At 48.8% G+C, this 20361-nt stretch overlaps 1 protein-coding gene across 1 annotated transcript; it reads left to right on the top strand.

Moving 5' to 3' along the window:
- The first annotated feature begins 224 nt into the window (after nt 1-224).
- LOC149436996 (vomeronasal type-2 receptor 26-like) lies at nt 225-20137 on the top strand. The gene is made up of 4 exons (XM_089661205.1): nt 225-998; nt 15883-16110; nt 17744-17867; nt 19227-20137. The coding sequence occupies exons 1-4, from the start codon at nt 225-227 to the stop codon at nt 20135-20137; spliced, it is 2037 nt and encodes a 678-aa protein (XP_089517331.1).
- Nucleotides 20138-20361: the final 224 nt, after the last annotated feature.

Below are 20361 nucleotides of genomic sequence, written 5' to 3'. Positions count from 1 at the left end.
TGACCAGTCTATATAACAGGAATCCTGCATAGAGGCAAAGTGCAGGTGTAGTTTCATGCTGGATTCCTGCACAGACCTTCAAGAAATGCACAAAGAACTGCAAGATTCAAGTAAGAATGGATCTTGCATTTAGACAATATATGTGTTTAGCATAAATTTCCATGCTAAGATGTTAGGAGAATATTGTATTTTATTCTGATGATTTTCAGATAAGTTTTGGAGCGATGGACTACTCTCTAACCAACAGACACATTTATCCACATGTGTTCAGAACAGTTCAAAATGATCACATCCACAGTACTATAATAACTGAAATCCTAAAACACTTTGGCTGGACCTGGGTTGGGATATTGGTGTCAGACGATGATTCTGGGGAGAATGCGCTTCAGACACTAACCAAGTCCATGACAGATAATGGAATTTGTGCTGCCTTCATAATTAAATTGACATCTGATATTTCTGCCAATCCAAATTTTTCAACATGCAAAACTTTACAAAACTCTAAAGCCAGTGTGATAATCATGTGCGGAGCCTTTTCTGTCCTCTTTTTAACATTTTTGATATTTAATGAAAAAGAGCTCCATGATAAAACCTTCATATTTCCTCCATCTTGGACCTCCAGTTCTTTGAACGAAGACACAGATTTTCTGGAAATTAATTGTAGCTTGGCTATAGAACTTTCTATGCAACGGACTATAAGAGCTGAGGATGTTTTTCACAGCATTCAAAAATACCCCAAAATTGCTAATTTACTAAATGTGACATTATTTCAGGAATCTATGTCCCTTGGTGAACATGGAAGCACTTTCTTTGTAAGGAATGTCACAATTAGAGGAGAAAATGAAACTATAGAATTTGTTGAATCCAATAGAAATAAATTCCTGTCCTCGGGTGTGACTCCATATGTGTACCATGCAGTAGACGTCTTGGCTAAAGCTCTGCACAATAGGCATTTATTTCTAAAATGGAAGTATAGAGAAGAAAACATTGATTACAAGGTAAGAAAGTGACGACAAACCTATCATTTTAAATGCTTTTCTATATAACCACTTGATGACTGTAACTAGAGATGAGCGAATCGAACATGACGAAGTGGAATTCGTTTCGAAGATTGGGAAAAATTCGATTCGCGCCGAATCCGAAAATTAGCAAACTTCAGACGCACGAATTTTCCCAAAAATGGCGGCGACATGTGTGGCGACGTAGCGGGGATCTCTGGGAAGGCGCGCAGACAAGGCGCGCTGACACATAATGCATTCATTCATGACATGTGATCGCATTAGCCAATCAGCAGTCAGCACTGTGTAATGGTGGAGCTATAAATTGCAGCCATCTTAGAATTCTCCATTAGCCTCCGGTCATTCAAGAGAGACAGACCTGTGTGTATTAGGGACAGAGTTAGGGCCACAGAATCGTTAATCAGGGACACAGAATTGTTACTCAGGGACACAGAATTGTTACTCAGGGACACAGAATTGTTACTCAGGGACACAGAATTGTTACTCAGGGACAGACACAGAATTGTTACTCAGGGACACAGAATTGTTACTGAGGGACACAGAATCGTTACTGAGGGACACAGAATTGTTACTCAGGGACACAAAATTGTTACTCAGGGACACAGAATTGTTACTCAGGGACAGACACAGAATTGTTACTCAGGGACACAGAATTGTTAATCAGGGACACAGAATTGTTACTCAGGGACAGACACAGAATTGTTACTCAGGGACACAGAATTGTTACTCAGGGACAGACACAGAATTGTTACTCAGGGACACAGAATTGTTACTCAGGGACAGACACAGAATTGTTACTCAGGGACACAGAATTGTTACTGAGGGACACAGAATCGTTACTTAGGGACACAGAATTGTTACTCAGGGACACAGAATTGTTACTGAGGGACACAGAATTCTTACTCAGGGACAGACACAGAATTGTTACTCAGGGACACAGAATTGTTACTCAGGGACACAGAATTGTTACTCAGGGACACAGAATTGTTACTGAGGGACACAGAATCGTTACTGAGGGACACATAAGTGTTACTCAGGGACACAGAATTGTTACTCGGGGACAAAGAATCGTTACTCAGGGACACAGAATTGTTACTCAGGGACACAGAATTGTTACTCAGGGACACATAATTGTTACTCAGGGACAGACACAGAATTGTTACTCAGGGACACAGAATTGTTACTCAGGGACACAGAATTGTTACTCAGGGACAGACACAGAATTGTTACTCAGGGACACAGAATTGTTACTGAGGGACACAGAATCGTTACTGAGGGACACAGAATTGTTACTCAGGGACACAGAATTGTTACTCAGGGACACAGAATTCTTACTCAGGGACAGACACAGAATTGTTACTCATGGACACAGAATTGTTACTCAGGGACACAGAATTGTTACTCAGGGACAGACACAGAATTGTTACTCAAGGACACAGAATTGTTACTCAGGGACACAGAATTGTTACTGAGGGACACAGAATCGTTACTGAGGGACACAGAATTGTTACTCAGGGACACAGAATTGTTACTCAGGGACACAGAATTGTTACTGAGGGACACAGAATTGTTACTCAGGGACACAGAATTGTTACTCAGGGACACAGAATTGTTACTCAGGGACAGACACAGAATTGTTACTCAGGGACACAGAATTGTTACTCAGGGACACATAATTGTTACTCAGGGACAGACACAGAATTGTTACTCAGGGACACAGAATTGTTACTGAGGGACACAGAATCGTTACTGAGGGACACAGAATTGTTACTCAGGGACACAGAATTGTTACTCAGGGACACAGAATTGTTACTCAGGGACACAGAATTGTTACTCAGGGACAGACACAGAATTGTTACTCAGGGACACAGAATTGTTACTCAGGGAAACAGAATCGTTACTCAGGGACAGACAAAGAATTGTTACTCAGGGACGCAGAATTGTGACTCAGGGACACAGAATTGTGACTCAGGGACACAGAATTGTTACTGAGGGACACAGAATCGTTACTGAGGGACACAGAATTGTTACTGAGGGACACATAATTGTTACTCAGGGACACAGAATTGTTACTCAGGGACACAGAATTGTTACTCAGGGACACAGAATCGTTACTAAGGGACACAGAATTGTTACTCAGGGACACAGAATTGTTACTCAGGGACACAGAATCGTTACTCAGGGACACAGAATAGTTACTCAGGGACACAGAATTGTTACTGAGGGACACAGAATCGTTACTCAGGGACACAGAATCGTTACTCAGGGACACAGAATTGTTACTCAGGGACACAGAATTGTTACTCAGGGACACAGAATCGTTACGTTATTTTTGGGGTGCTTATAGAATTAAAGAGTATGTCAGACAACACGCAGAGGAGTGGCAGAGGAGGCAATGTTTCAGGAGCGAGCAGACGTGGCAGCAGAGGAAGGGGTCGAGGCAGCACTAGTCGCAGCCAGAGGCCAGTGCTCCCGGTGTCATCCAGTGGTTGTGTCTCCACCGACAACCCTGCCGTCATCGATTGGTTGGCTCGGTCGTCTTCCTCTTCCCTGGTCACCTCTGACACCTACAGCCAACGGTCGGTGGGTACGTCAGACACAACCGTTAGTTGGCATGGCCCGGGAGCAAGCCCACTGAAATCACGTGTCCTCTACCTGCCCCTGTCCTTTGCTGTTCCCTCACCAAGCGAAGTATCGCATGCTGTGGGCTCAGCCCCACTGTACAGTGAGGAAGAGCTAACAGAGGGCGGTCAGGAACGGGGGGAGACATCCGCCTCTTCAGCAGCCAGGCGAAGAAGTACTGGCGAGGAGAGTGGCTCGGTAGCCGGTCTAGAGACAGGTCTGTCTCCTGACCCACACGCAGCCGAGGGGGCTAGTAGTGAGGCGGAGACCCTAATTGATGATGATGAGGCTGATCGCACTTGGCAGCCTCGTCGTCATCAGGCTATTGCTTCCGCATCATCAGGAGAAGAGGGTGCCAGCTTGGCAGCGAGCAAAACAGTCGGTGGGTTGCCCAGGAGGCAGCAGGGTCACAGCAGTGTCAGTGGAGGCAAACGGCCACGGAGTAGAGCACCAGCTCCACTGCAGCCTACCACCACGGCCAGTAGTGGTGCCGGTGTGCACGGAGGAAGTAGCAGTCAGCCAGTGAGGAGTAGCGGGGGCAAAGTTTCCTACTCGGCGGTGTGGCAATTTTTCGTCAAGCCGCCCGAGGAAGTAAACGTAGCCGTATGTCGACTATGTGGCCAGAAAGTCAAGCGTGGCCAGGGGGCCCATGTTGGGACTACAGCGTTGCGTCAGCATATGCAGCGTCGCCATTCGGTGGCCTGGGAAAACCGTGATAAAGATATGGCGGTTCTGCCTGCCCCAGCCTCCGCTCCATCACCCGCTCCGTTACTTGCTCCGTCACCCGACGTCAATCGCCCTCTATCAGCCAGTCAAGGCTCCAACACCTCTGCTGAGGGGAGTTGTCGCTCGTTGGCATCTTCCGCTCGTTCAGATGCTCCTTCTCCTGCTACTCCTCTTCACGGATTCCGTCAGCAGTCTTTCTTGGAATCCGTTTCCAAGAGACAACAGTTTGCGAGCACGCACCCGACGGTGCAGAAGCTGAACGTTCTCCTGTCCAAGTTGCTGGTGCTGCAGTCCCTCCCTTTCCAAGTGGTGGACTCAGCACCTTTCCGAGAAATGATGGCTTGTGCCGCGCCGCGGTGGAGAGTGCCAAGCCGGCATTTCTCCGCCAAAAAGGCAGTGCCAGCCCTGCATTCACATGTAGAAGAGATGGTGGGCCAGTCTTTGAGCATGTCGGTCTCTGCCAAAGTGCACGGCAGCGCCGATTTGTGGAGCTGTAACTACGGTCAGGGACAGTACATGTCATTTACGGCCCACTGGGTGAACGTGGTGCCGGCACAGCCGCACCAGCAGCTTGGACAGGTCACGCCGCTTTTGCCTCCACGTTTGCACGTCCTTGGTCCAGCAAAGATGTCCGCCTCTACCACCTCTTCTTCCGCCGTGTCCTCAGCCGCCACCCCCGTGCCAAGTCCCATTACCCGACCGGCATATCACATGTGCAGGGCGCAACGGTGTCACGCTGTGCTGCACCTGGTATGCCTTGGCGAACGTAGTCACACAGGGGAGGAACTTCTGAGTGTAATGAACAGAGAAATCGACAGATGGCTGTCTCCGCGCAAACTGAAAATCGGAACCATGTTGACCGACAACGGAAAGAACATGGTGTCTGCTCTGCGTCAAGGAAGGTTGTGCCATGGCCATGCATGGCTCACGTGTTCAATCTGGTTGTCAAGCGGTTCCTAAAATCCACCATCCCACTGCAAGACATCCTTAAAATGTCACGTAAACTTTGCATGCATTTCAGCCATTCCTACACCGCAAAGCACACCCTCCTTGAGCTGCAGCGGCAGAACGGAATTCCACAGCATCGCCTGATCTGCGACGTTGCAACAAGGTGGAATTCAACCCTACATATGTTAGACCGCCTTTACGAACAGCGAAAGGCCATCACCGATTTCCTGATGTTACAAGCGGATAAAGGTACTCCCCTGTGTAACTTCGATGTCAGCCATTGGCAGCTCATGCGTGACACCTGCCGCTTGCTCAGGCCCTTTGAGGAGGCCACGCTATTCGTGAGTCGGCAGGACTATGGGATGAACGACGTCATTCCTCTGTTGCACGTCCTGGAACAAATGCTGTTAACAATGGCTGGTCAGGGTGCGGTAGACGTGGCGCACAGATCTCAACGCCACATGACCCCTGTGGGGGCAGGACAGGAAGAAGAGGAGGAGGTAGAGGAGGACATTGGTGCTCAGGAATTATTGAGTGAAATGGGTGGTTTTTCCACTCAGTGGACAGGAGTGGAGGAGCAGGAGCATCTGGTAGAGGAGGAGGAGGAGACAGAGGACCCAGACGCACCGTGGCAGTATGCTGTGGAGATGGAGGCAGGGAGTCCCTCGCATTCCTTGGCACAAATGGCCCATAGCATGCTCGGTTGCTTGCGTAGCGACAGCCGAATAATAACCATCAGACAGAGGGATGACTTTTGGCTGTCCACCTTGTTGGACCCTCGCTACCGTTCAAAAATGGTGGCCTTTTTCACACCTGCTGAGAGGGAGGCCAAAATAACGTACTATAAAAACCACCTATGTAGTCAGTTGGTCTCTGCCTTTCTGCGCCAACGTCCATCCTCAGACACTGTGGGCCCTGTGCGCTCGCGTTCCGCTGCCATGGCAGCAGGGGAGGGGTGGGGTGATAGGAGCAGTGGCAGCTCCACCAGCAGCGGCTGCCTCAGTCTGCAGTCGATGATGAGTAGCTTTCTTCACCAGCGCAGTGAGGAAACTACTAACCAGCCGCAGCAGCAGCAGCATCAGGTGGACCTGGAGCAGGACCTCAAACAACAGGCTCGGGCCTACTTGGACAGCACCCTGCCAACCGAGGTAGACAATCCCCTTGACTACTGGGCAACGAAACTTGACCTTTGGCCCCAACTAGCTGAATTTGCCCTTGAAAGGCTGTCATGCCCGGCCAGTAGCGTGGCATCGGAGCGCGTGTTTAGTGCGGCAGGAGGTATTGTAACTCCGCGGAGGACACGACTGTCCACCCAAAGTGTGGAGAGACTCACGTTTCTGAAAATGAATCAGGCGTGGATTAGTCTGGATTTCAAACCACCAGTTCCTGACACAACTGACTAAATGAATCATGCCCCAAACATGTTATTATTTTTAACATAGGCCTCTGTATGGCCTTCAATTTAAGCTGCTTACGCTTCGCCAGTCTGCCATGGGCCCCTGTACCGCCTCCTCTTGTTGCTGCCAGGTCCAGAGTGTGTCATGGGTCCCTGTACGACCTCCAATTGCTGCTGTCTCCATCGCCACACTCTGCCATGTGCCACTTTCAGGTCTCCTCACACTGCTGGTGGGTTCCATTTTGTCATAGGGTGCTGGCAGATTACGGGCCTCCCATTGCTGCTGCCAGGCCCGTAATCTGCCATGGGCCCCTGTACGACTCCTCATGCTGCTGCCAGGCCCGTAATCTGTCATGGGCCCCAGTACCGCCTCCTCATGATGCTGCCAGGTCCAGAGTGTGTCATGGGTCCCTGTACGGCCTCCCATTGCTGCTGTCTCCATCGCCACACTCTGCCATGTGCCACTTTCAGGTCTCCTCACACTGCTGGTGGGTTCCATTTTGTCATAGGGTGCTGTATGGCCTCCCATTGCTGCTGCCAGGCCCGTAATCTGCCATGGGCCCCCGTACCGACTCCTCATGCTGCTGCCAGGCCCATAATCTGTCATGGGCCCCTGTACCACCTTCTCATGCTGCTGCCAGGTCCAGAGTGTATCATGGGTCCCTGTACGGCCTCCCATTGCTGCTGCCAGGCCCGTAATCTGCCATGGGCCCCCGTACCGACTCCTCATGCTGCTGCCAGGCCCGTAATCTGTCATGGGCCCCTGTACCGCCTCCTCATGCTGCTGCCAGGTCCAGAGTGTGTCATGGGTCCCTGTACGGCCTCCCATTGCTGCTGCCAGGCCCGTAATCTGCCATGGGCCCCCATACCGACTCCTCATGCTGCTGCCAGGCCCGTAATCTGTCATGGGCCCCTGTACCGTCTCCTCATGCTGCTGCCAGGTCCAGAGTGTGTCATGGGTCCCTGTACGGCCTCCCATTGCTGCTGTCTCCATTGCCACTTTCTGCCATGTGCCACTTTCAGGTCTCCTCACACTGCTGGTGGGTTCCATTTTGTCATAGGGTGCTGGCAGATTACGGGCCTCCCATTGCTGCTGCCAGGCCCGTAATCTGCCATGGGCCCCCGTACCGACTCCTCATGCTGCTGCCAGGCCCGTAATCTGTCATAGGCCCCTGTACCGCCTCCTCATGCTGCTGCCAGGTCCACAGTGTGTCATGGGTCCCTGTACGGCCTCCCATTGCTGCTGTCTCCATCGCCACACTCTGCCATGTGCCACTTTCAGGTCTCCTCACACTGCTGCTGGGTTCCATTTTGTCATAGGGTGCTGGCAGATTACGGGCCTCCCATTGCTGCTGCCAGGCCCGTAATCTGCCATGGGCCCCCGTACCGACTCCTCATGCTGCTGCCAGGCCCGTAATCTGTCATGGGCCCCTGTACCGCCTCCTCATGCTGCTGCCAGGTCCAGAGTGTGTCATGGGTCCCTGTACGGCCTCCCATTGCTGCTGTCTCTATCGCCACACTCTGCCATGTGCCACTTTCAGGTCTCCTCACACTGCTGGTGGGTTCCATTTTGTCATAGGGTGCTGTATGGCCTCCCATTGCTGCTGCCAGGCCCGTAATCTGCCATGGGCCCCCGTACCGACTCCTCATGCTGCTGCCAGGCCCGTAATCTGTCATGGGCCCCTGTACCGCCTCCTCATGCTGCTGCCAGGTCCAGAGTGTGTCATGGGTCCCTGTACGGCCTCCCATTGCTGCTGTCTCCATCGCCACACTCTGCCATGTGCCACTTTCAGGTCTCCTCACACTGCTGGTGGGTTCCATTTTGTCATAGGGTGCTGTATGGCCTCCCATTGCTGCTGCCAGGCCCGTAATCTGCCATGGGCCCCCGTACCGACATCTCATGCTGCTGCCAGGCCCGTAATCTGTCATGGGCCCCTGTACCGCCCCCTCATGCTGCTGCCAGGTCCAGAGTGTGTCATGGGTCCCTGTACGGCCTCCCATTGCTGCTGTCTCCATCGCCACACTCTGCCATGTGCCACTTTCAGGTCTCCTCACACTGCTGGTGGGTTCCATTTTGTCATAGGGTGCTGGCAGATTACGGGCCTCCCATTGCTGCTGCCAGGCCCGTAATCTGCCATGGGCCCCCGTACCGACTCCTCATGCTGCTGCCAGGCCCTGAATCTGTAATGGGCCCCTGTACCGCCTCCTCATGCTGCTGCCAGGTCCAGAGTGTGTCATGGGTCCCTGTACAGCCTCCCATTGCTGCTGTCTCCATCGCCACACTCTGCCATGTGCCACTTTCAGGGCTCCTCACACTGCTGGTGGGTTCCATTTTGTCATAGGGTGCTGTATGGCCTCCCATTGCTGCTGCCAGGCCCGTAATCTGCCATGGGCCCCCGTACCGACTCCTCATGCTGCTGCCAGGCCCGTAATCTGTCATGGGCCCCTGTACCGCCTCCTCATGCTGCTGCCAGGTCCAGAGTGTGTCATGGGTCCCTGTACGGCCTCCCATTGCTGCTGCCAGGCCCGTAATCTGCCATGGGCCCCCATACCGACTCCTCATGCTGCTGCCAGGCCCGTAATCTGTCATGGGCCCCTGTACCGCCTCCTCATGCTGCTGCCAGGTCCAGAGTGTGTCATGGGTCCCTGTACGGCCTCCCATTGCTGCTGTCTCCATTGCCACACTCTGCCATGTGCCACTTTCAGGTCTCCTCACACTGCTGGTGGGTTCCATTTTGTCATAGGGTGCTGGCAGATTACGGGCCTCCCATTGCTGCTGCCAGGCCCGTAATCTGCCATGGGCCCCCGTACCGACTCCTCATGCTGCTGCCAGGCCCGTAATCTGTCATAGGCCCCTGTACCGCCTCCTCATGCTGCTGCCAGGTCCACAGTGTGTCATGGGTCCCTGTACGGCCTCCCATTGCTGCTGTCTCCATCGCCACACTCTGCCATGTGCCACTTTCAGGTCTCCTCACACTGCTGCTGGGTTCCATTTTGTCATAGGGTGCTGGCAGATTACGGGCCTCCCATTGCTGCTGCCAGGCCCGTAATCTGCCATGGGCCCCCGTACCGACTCCTCATGCTGCTGCCAGGCCCGTAATCTGTCATGGGCCCCTGTACCGCCTCCTCATGCTGCTGCCAGGTCCAGAGTGTGTCATGGGTCCCTGTACGGCCTCCCATTGCTGCTGTCTCTATCGCCACACTCTGCCATGTGCCACTTTCAGGTCTCCTCACACTGCTGGTGGGTTCCATTTTGTCATAGGGTGCTGTATGGCCTCCCATTGCTGCTGCCAGGCCCGTAATCTGCCATGGGCCCCCGTACCGACTCCTCATGCTGCTGCCAGGCCCGTAATCTGTCATGGGCCCCTGTACCGCCTCCTCATGCTGCTGCCAGGTCCAGAGTGTGTCATGGGTCCCTGTACGGCCTCCCATTGCTGCTGTCTCCATCGCCACACTCTGCCATGTGCCACTTTCAGGTCTCCTCACACTGCTGGTGGGTTCCATTTTGTCATAGGGTGCTGTATGGCCTCCCATTGCTGCTGCCAGGCCCGTAATCTGCCATGGGCCCCCGTACCGACATCTCATGCTGCTGCCAGGCCCGTAATCTGTCATGGGCCCCTGTACCGCCCCCTCATGCTGCTGCCAGGTCCAGAGTGTGTCATGGGTCCCTGTACGGCCTCCCATTGCTGCTGTCTCCATCGCCACACTCTGCCATGTGCCACTTTCAGGTCTCCTCACACTGCTGCTGGGTTCCATTTTGTCATAGGGTGCTGGCAGATTACGGGCCTCCCATTGCTGCTGCCAGGCCCGTAATCTGCCATGGGCCCCCGTACCGACTCCTCATGCTGCTGCCAGGCCCTGAATCTGTAATGGGCCCCTGTACCGCCTCCTCATGCTGCTGCCAGGTCCAGAGTGTGTCATGGGTCCCTGTACGGCCTCCCATTGCTGCTGTCTCCATCGCCACACTCTGCCATGTGCCACTTTCAGGTCTCCTCACACTGCTGGTGGGTTCCATTTTGTCATAGGGTGCTGGCAGATTACGGGCCTCCCATTGCTGCTGCCAGGCCCGTAATCTGTCATGGGCCCCTGTACCGCCTCCTCATGCTGCTGCCAGGTCCAGAGTGTGTCATGGGTCCCTGTACGGCCTCCCATTGCTGCTGTCTCCATCGCCACACTCTGCCATGTGCCACTTTCAGGTCTCCTCACACTGCTGGTGGGTTCCATTTTGTCATAGGGTGCTGTATGGCCTCCCATTGCTGCTGCCAGGCCCGTAATCTGCCATGGGCCCCCGTACCGACATCTCATGCTGCTGCCAGGCCCGTAATCTGTCATGGGCCCCTGTACCGCCTCCTCATGCTGCTGCCAGGTCCAGAGTGTGTCATGGGTCCCTGTACGGCCTCCCATTGCTGCTGCCAGGCCCGTAATCTGCCATGGGCCCCCGTACCGACTCCTCATGCTGCTGCCAGGTCCAGAGTGTGTCATGGGTCCCTGTACGGCCTCCCATTGCTGCTGCCAGGCCCGTAATCTGCCATGGGCCCCCTTACCGACTCCTCATGCTGCTGCCAGGCCCGTAATCTGTCATGGGCCCCCGTACCGACTCCTCATGCTGCTGCCAGGCCCGTAATCTGTCATGGGCCCCTGTACCGCCTCCTCATGCTGCTGCCAGGTCCAGAGTGTGTCATGGGTCCCTGTACGGCCTCCCATTGCTGCTGTCTCCATCGCCACACTCTGCCATGTGCCACTTTCAGGTCTCCTCACACTGCTGGTGGGTTCCATTTTGTCATAGGGTGCTGTATGGCCTCCCATTGCTGCTGCCAGGCCCGTAATCTGCCATGGGCCCCCGTACCGACATCTCATGCTGCTGCTAGGCCCGTAATCTGTCATGGGCCCCTGTACCGCCTCCTCATGCTGCTGCCAGGTCCAGAGTGTGTCATGGGTCCCTGTACGGCCTCCCATTGCTGCTGCCAGGCCCGTAATCTGCCATGGGCCCCCGTACCGACTCCTCATGCTGCTGCCAGGTCCAGAGTGTGTCATGGGTCCCTGTACGGCCTCCCATTGCTGCTGCCAGGCCCGTAATCTGCCATGGGCCCCCTTACCGACTCCTCATGCTGCTGCCAGGCCCGTAATCTGTCATGGGCCCCTGTACCGCCTCCTCATGCTGCTGCCAGGTCCAGAGTGTGTCATGGGACCCTGTACGGCCTCCCATTGCTGCTGTCTCCATCGCCACTCTCTGCCATGTGCCACTTTCAGGTCTCCTCACACTGCTGCTGGGTTCCATTTTGTCATAGGGTGCTGTATGGCCTCCCATTGCTGCTGCCTCCACCGCCACACTGTGGCTCCACACTCTGGTTTTGGCCCCGTGACTGCCCAAATGAGTGAAGTGTGCGGTGATTCTAAGATCGACGGCACTCATCTGCATGTCATACTGACTGACAGTATTATTTCTCTTCCCCAGCAGACTCCAAGGGCATTTAAATTAAAGGTACAGTGTTCTGCACTAAAATAAAGGCTCTCTGAAGCCTAGAAACACCCTTTTTATAAGTTAAATTCGCAGCGAATATATTCGCATCGAATCAAATTTATTCCGCGAATTCGCGAAATCAGCCGAATCGAATTTTTGAATAATTCGCTCATCTCTAACTGTAACCTCTGATCTGAGATCTCCTCTGTGACAAATGGGACCAGAAGCAAAAAACATTACATCCCTCCCAGGTTCAGAGCTGTCATTCCCCAGCACCTGAAGCTGGGTAAGTAGCTAATCAAGCACAATATGTACTTGATCTGCTGCAGTGGAAAACATGGGTGACATTGATCTTTTCATAAGGAGAACCTAACCTGCCTATACCATCACATCGGAGGCTTGTTAGCTAGAGTTAAATAAACAAAATGTTACAAAAGTAAATTGTAATAAAAAAATGTGAAAACAAATGTGAAAGCACCCCATTACCCAACACCCACACACTGGGTACACATGTATGTGAACAGCAATTGTCACACACACGCAAGACATTGTTGTGAATATCGAAGCGAGAGCAATAAAGGCTGTTAAAGCATTGGCTATGGGCACTTTGGGGTACTGTAGTTTTTTACCAGTGCATAGGCACTTCTTTACTCAACACAACCCCATATTTTATATCCCCCCAAAACAAAAAAAGTATTAAATTGTGCCTGCATGTACTAAAAATTCACTTTAATATATTTTTCCCTGAAGATATGTCTTTGATCAATAGTTGCCCAAATTTCATGCAACATAGAAAATTGCAACTGCCACTATTTTGTTCTACAGAGCCCTTGCTTTCAGAAAATATATACTTGTTTGGGTGTTTAAAGTAATTTTCTATCATGACATGCAAATTTCAATATTTATGTGAAAAGGTAAAAAAAGTTCTTATACTGAAATGAGCCTCCTTTCTAGGAATACCTTGTTGCCGGGTAATTCACCTACTTACCACCTAGGCAACAAATGCATGCGCAGTCTATCTGCATTATAGTTTCATGAAAGTAATGACTCTTAAATGGTTCTAATAATAAATATATCTGTATTGACAGTAGTAATGCACGCCCCTTTGTCATTCCGGGTCATAAATGCTTTGGAGTCGGTGGTCAGTAGAAGAAATTAAAACCTGTGTGTCAGTGGCCAGTGGGAGCACTAAATACACCTGTACCAAGGGTCAGAAGAAGTAATAATTTCCTGTGTGTCAGTAAGAATAATAATTGCCCCTATATCAGTGGTCAGTAGACTAATCATTTCCTTTGTGTTTGTAGGAAGCATACATTTAGTAATAACTTAAGTGCCCCATCATTGGTGTTAGTGGAAATAACAGAGTGCCCCATCACTGGTGTCAGAAGGAGGAACATAGTGCCCCATCACTGGTGTCAGAAGGAGGAACATAGTGCCCCATCACTGGTGTCAGAAGGAGGAACATAATGCCCCATCACTGGTGTCAGAAGGAGGAACATAGTGTCCCATCACTAGTGTCAAAGGGAGGAACATAGTTCCCCATCACTGGTGTTAGAAGGAAGAATATTATGCCCTTGAATGGTGTCAGTGGGAGACAAATAGTTCCCCATCAATGGTGTCGGAGGGAGGAACATAATGCCCCATCATTGGTGTCAGTGGAAGGAATACAGTGCCCCATCATTTTTCATTAGAGGTGGGAAGACAATGCCCCATACTTGGTGCTCAGTAGAGCATACCTAGGTGCCTGCTTTATATCCCCAGCCACTCATTGTGGTAACATCACAGCAGAGATGATACAGAGACCACTCCTCAGCCTGATGAGCCTATGCTTGTCATAGAATTCTGGGTGCAGGGATAATGGAATAAATGAAGAAGATACCATGTTATTATGTCCACATCCCACCAATATATAAAACAAGAAAGATTTTGTAGCAAAGGGACTGTAGGAAGGCATACACTTAGTGAGATAGGCCAACAAAAAGAATATATACCAGAAACCACCAAGTTTATTGTCCAAAATTAAAAAAAGACATAGCAGTGACCACATCCATGTAATATACCCGGATATGATTCACATCTGTACTACAGAGAACATTCCGATTTTTACAAAGAAGGTTCACATAAGAATGTCAACGTGTTTTGAAAACACTCTTTCTTCGTCAGGAGCGCATGTGAACACATACAGTATGTTGTCCAAGAACACGGGTCCTATGTATGCTGCATATCCATCATGGGGGCTGCTCATGGTCCTCCGTAGTACAGATGTGACTTATATCTGGGTATATTACATGGATGTGGTCACTATTATGTCCTTTTATACATTTTGTACAATAAACTTGGAACTTTATAGTATATTTTCTTTTTTGTTGGCTTCTCTCACTATCTGTAGGCCCATCTACAGTCCCTTTGCAACAAAATGTTTCTTGTTGGGTTCAGGAATACTCTGCCCAGCACCCACTGCCACTTAATACCTTCCTTCCTCCATTTTGCCATAAGAAAGTCCTACATGTGAGGCCTTTTCATTGCAGCTGTTGGTTTAGGGCAACCAGTGGGTCATGGTTTGGGAACCGATGTATTCAAGGAATACAGAATGTTCACTGCACACGATGAAGCCACTGTATACTTATTGAATACCAATAAAAGTGTATAGGAAATAAAGTAAATAACATTTTTGTTTTTTTTATCATAAAATTGGATAGATAAAATTAATGATTAGCATGAATTTTCTCATTCCATTCCCACCACTGTATTGTGATCTTTGATGAAATTAAAACCTTGGGACCTTACTTTTTCTGGCTCCATGTTTGAAATACATTCTGCAGCTTCATTAGACATTAGACTGACAAGGTCTGCTTAGAAGGTGTGAGTTGGGATTTTGTATTTGACCCACACATGTATGAGGGCAAGTTTAGACAGGAGCCAAATAGCTCACTTGGATGCCCTGAATGCAAGAGGAAACCCACACAAGCAATGTTCAAGACTGCACAAAGTCAAGATTTGAACCAAAAACCCCAAGCAGAGCTGTGGATAAGGGAGTACCACCAGTCCTCCTGTATGGGGCCCAGGCAGTTGGATGAATCAGATGTGGGCAGGGAGGGTGATCGGTATGGTGGGGGGGGCAATTACTGGAACCCATGAATGGCTCTCTCTACAGCAGCTGAAAACTTCTTCTCTCCCTTCCGCTGGCTTTCATCTGCTGCAGTGAAAGACATACAGGGGATCGGTTCCAGTGATTGCCCCCCCTTGGCTGCAATCACCATCCTCCCTGTGCACCATGTTTCCCCCTGCTGCCCAGGACCCCCCCTGTGTGCCTTCACCCCCGAAGTGCTGCCGGCTTCTCCTTCTCACCGTCAGCTGCAAGCACCCAATAGGATCCTTCAGGATGGAGAATGGGGGAAGGTTCCTATAAATGTCCCATTTACCAGCCTCTTCCTTTCCTGAATGAACACAACAAGTGTTCAGTACAGATCGCTCACTGTGCTAATTCATAAACTGAAGTATAGTAAACTGTGTTTCTTTTGGAAAGGGCCCTGTCCGGTTGACTGTATGGGCCCCATGGTTTCTAACAGCTGCCCTGGCTGCAAGGAATACATGCTAACCATTAGGCCATGATACTGCCCCTATGAACATTTATTTCCATAAAGTGAGCATATTCTTTAATTTTCCAATGGTATTCATTGATCTTGTTTATATTTTTTTCTAATATACAGTCAAAGCAGAACATAAAAGAAATGAAATATTCATTACAGCCAAATGAACTCATGTCTTATTTTGATGAAAATGGGGAACATATCAGCCACTTCAAGATAACAAACAAATTATTTATCGATAGATTGAATAGACTTGATGTGGATGTTGGAAATTTTACCCCATTGGCAGCAGAGGGTCAGCAACTCTTCATCAATTCACAAGCCATAACGTGGAAACACAACCACCAGGTATGCCTGTTTATACTCATTGTTATATGGAGAACTAGTAAATGGATATAAACAAAGTGTAGTAAAAGTGTTGAATGTACAAAAGAGCATGTGACTCTTGGTAAGAGCTGCATGAAAGAGAAGGACATTTTACAAATGGAAAACTGTCTGCTATTTGTAATAGACGGCTTATTGCTCTATGCAGTACTTGTTATTGGATGGAAGAGAACCTGTCCTGCTTCACCTTCACATATTTTTGGAAATCATTTACAGATTAAGAAGAGTTTTTGGTGTGTCAGCTAAATCATCTGGGAATGCCACATCAGGGCTTGTGGGGCGGGTTTGGCTGATTAAGAATTTTTTCAAGTCTTTTAAAAGGGTGAGAGAACGATAAAATACACCAAAATACCCCCAAATACCTAACAGTGTAAAGTATCTTAACATTTATAAATATGGTATTTTTTACACCTAAAACATCTCCACTAATACCATACTACACCCAAAAACAAATGAAAAGACAAGTAAACAAAAACAAAGGAAATGCTCTGTTTTTTGTGTCTTCCCAGCAATCCTGTTAGTAACAGCGACTCTTGTTGCTAAACCACTGTATCACAAATAGCAGCAGCATTGTCAGCCTGCTGTTCAGGTTCACCTTTGGGCTGCCCATCAGGATCAGGATTAGGATCACTAGTTAAGAATCTTGTAACAGCTGATAAAACTGTATACAGTGAAACACGATGCAAACATAAAAATGGATTAAAGTGATTCTTCTGGGGTCCAAAGCTGGTGCTCTTGGCTCCTCCTCTTCTCCATGTGCCATAAGAGAAAGCCGCTTCCTATGGTGGCCCCCATGAGGGCTTAATCCCTAGCCAGGCTGTGTGTGTCTATAGACACACAGTGCGACTTGGGCCCACCTCCTGCTCCCCCATCACTGGTTTTGATTGATAGCAGCAGGAACCAATGGCTTCCGCTACTGTCACTAAGTCCAGGAAGGAGGGAGAGAGACGGCAGCCCCACTGCTCTCAGGCACAGTGCTGGATCAAGACTGGGCTCAGGTACTGTAAGTATTTGATGGGGATGGGGGGGGGGGGTGACAATAGAAGGTTTTTATCTTAATGCAGAGAATGCTTTAAGGTAAAAAAAACCCTTCAGACATTACAACCACTTTAGAGGTTTACACTTTTCAATTATTTTTCATGGTCAGTGAATCATATAAACTTGTTATAAAATATTTTTTGGGCCCGAGTCCCTTCCAGCTAGTTGATCTATTCAGAACACCAGCTAGGATACATATAGATATCAGTGATACCATATTATTAATAATTATTTGTTGTTCGTATGTTTACCAGACCTTCCGAATATTGGAAATAATTGGCATTATACTGGTATATTATTGAAGGGTATTCCTTTGGATATTAGGAGTATCTTATAAGTGTTCTTATGTGTTTGGGTTGTGTCATAGAACTTTATATCTTGATGAATTTTGGATTTAAGGTTATTTGTTGTGGTCTTTATTGGTTATTTTCTTTTTGTGAAGCAAAATGTTTGTAACTGGTTCTGGGCCAGCATGCAGTGATGGTTCCATTCAGTTTGGTTTGTGCTAACTGTATATTCTGCATCAACACTGAGATTATTGGTCTTTTCATTGTTTCAGGTCCCGGTGTCTGAGTGCTCTGAACATTGTTTACCAGGAAGCAGAAAAAAGCTGAGATCAACAAAATATCCGTGCTGTTATGACTGCATTCCATGTTCAGAAGGAGAAATATCTAACGATACCGGTATATCTGGTTCCTGCTCGATTTATACAAATATAGACAGTGTTGATGATGGGGGTGTTGGTGATATTAATCAAGATGATGATGCATACAGATGTATATACTATATCTATAGTCTGCATTTCACTTTTCTGGTCCTTTTCATTGCAGTTGCTCTTTACATAATTTTCAAAATGTACCAATCAGGGGCAGACTGACCATTTGGGCACTCGGCATTGCCTAAAGACCCGTGTCCAGTAGGGGGCCCCATGACTGTGTTGCCAACCGTCCAGAGCTGACTCATGATATGGGAGCCCTGCTGCCTCTCAGCATATACTGGCCCAATCTGCAGGATTCTCGGGCAACTCCACACCGCTGACTCTGTTCTCCCTCCCACACTCCTTTGGGCATAACAACAGGTAGAAGAGTCATGAGTACACCCTGCTCTCACACCCATCCAGGGGCGGACTGACAACTCATGGGGCCCCCGGGCAGTAGGGGATCATGGGGCCCCTGTGTCCATGCCCAAACTCAAAAAAGCCTATGAAAAAGGTACCAGGGGCATCTCATGGGGCCCCCTAGTGACCCCGGGCCCTCGGGCAGTGCCTGAGTTTCCAAATGGTCAGTCCGCCCCTGCACCAACCCAGCTTGCCACTGTCTACTCTAGCCAGATACCTCTGTGATCCTTCCCGTTCTCTCCTCCCTCCTCTCCCTGTACTTGATGATAGAGGTGAAGGATGTTCCATCCAGCTACTGTCTCTCCTGGTCTTGCAGCCACAACAGGGTGCCTCTCCAAGCCTTCCCACACTCCCTCCTCCTCTGTTCCAGCTCCATAATGGAGGTTATGCATTGTCACTGCACCTGCTCCTTCTTGGCATTCCAGCCATCATAGTGTATCTATGCACTGACCTGAATTTCTCTCACTGCCTGGACTTCCCCTCCCATAGCACTGCCGGCTTCGAAGTTTGAAGTAGAAGGATCCAAATGGAATCTTAAATGTATGAATTCTACTGAGCTCTATACCTCTACCTGTATGATTTGGCTTGGGAAAAAATGGAGGACTGCAAAACTGTTAATATTTTATCCATACTCCCATCTGCAGTGCATGCTTCAATGAAAATCTCTAATATGCTGCAACCTCCCTGCTCTTTATATATCCATATAAAGTATCCATAAAATGACATTGTGACAGATGATTAATAAATAGAATGTTACTTTTTTTGATAATAGTGCTGATGATCCAACAATCCTCTAATGGGTCAGTAGGATCCTGTTTGAGACTTTCATTACAATATTATGTGGAATGGGATATTATGCACATAATACAGTTTATGCAGTAACTAAAAATAATCAATAAATTGTAATTATATTTTTTCCCCATAGACAGTGTAGGCTGCACGAGATGTCCAGATGACCAATGGCCCAATAATAAACAAGATCGCTGTGTGCAAAAAATAGTGGAATTTATTTCTTATCAAAATGACACCCTTGCTACAGTAATATCATCTGTGACTGTTTTATGTTGTCTTATAACGGGCCTTATATTGGGATTATTTGTTTATCATCGGACTACACCCATTGTTAAAGCTAATAACCGGAACCTGAGCTATCTCCTCCTGGTCTCCATCTTGCTGAGCTTCCTCTGTGTCTTCTTGTTCCTCGGCCGTCCAGTAGATGTAACCTGCATGCTGCGTGTCACCTCTTTTGGTGGCATCTTCTCAGTTGCCGTCTCTTCTCTACTTGCCAAAAGTATCACGGTGTGTATTGCTTTTAAAGCCACCAAACCTGGCAGTTCCTGGAGAAAATGGTTTGGGACCAAATTGCCCAACTGTGTAATGTGTGTGTGTTCATCTATCCAAGTCATAATCTGTGTCACTTGGTTGTCTATTTCTCCTCCCTTCCAGGATCAGGACACTCACTCTTATCAGGGAAAGATCATCATTCAGTGTAATGAGGGTTCAGTTATCGGCTTCTACTCTGTCCTGGGATATATGGGGCTTCTGGCAGCTGTGAGCTTCATTATAGCTTTTTTAGCCAGGACATTACCGGACAGTTTTAATGAAGCCAAGTACATCACCTTCAGCATGCTGGTGTTCTGCAGTGTCTGGATTGCCATGATCCCGGCCTATCTGAGCACTAAAGGGAAAAACATGGTGGCTGTGCAGATTTTTGCCATTATGTCATCAAGTGCTGGACTTCTCTGTTGTATTTTTCTCCCAAAATGTTACATAATTCTGTTCAAACCAGAAAATAATACAAAACAATTAATTTTGCCAGTAACAAGAAACCACTAATTATTTATTTTTAAATGCTTATGTGTGCAGTTAATTTGGTTTTATGTGCTATTTGTGCAGCAGCTTGTTTCTGAGAAGGTATGATGTCATGGTAATAACCTATACATTGTGTCTCATAGAGAGTCAAAAGAAAAGACAGATTATCGATAAATACAACAAAATACAATATAAAGTTTTTTCATGACTATTAGCTCCACTAGTAGTCATGTAAGAAAAGACGAGTG

This window comes from Staurois parvus, unplaced genomic scaffold, assembly GCF_062004578.1.
Source record: "Staurois parvus isolate SC_StPar_1 unplaced genomic scaffold, SC_StPar_1.0 ptg001325l, whole genome shotgun sequence".
Classification (NCBI taxonomy): Eukaryota; Metazoa; Chordata; class Amphibia; order Anura; family Ranidae; genus Staurois; species Staurois parvus.
This window is presented reverse-complemented; position numbering and strand designations above follow the sequence as displayed.

Bases quoted from the DNA above. Each gene is read 5' to 3' on its own strand.
- LOC149436996 (XM_089661205.1), top strand. From the start codon at position 225: ATGGACTACTCTCTAACCAACAGACACATTTATCCACATGTGTTCAGA. The intron at 16,111-17,743 runs GTATGCCTGTTT...TCATTGTTTCAG, and splicing joins CGTGGAAACACAACCACCAG to GTCCCGGTGTCTGAGTGCTC. The intron at 17,868-19,226 runs GTATATCTGGTT...TTTTCCCCATAG, and splicing joins AGAAATATCTAACGATACCG to ACAGTGTAGGCTGCACGAGA.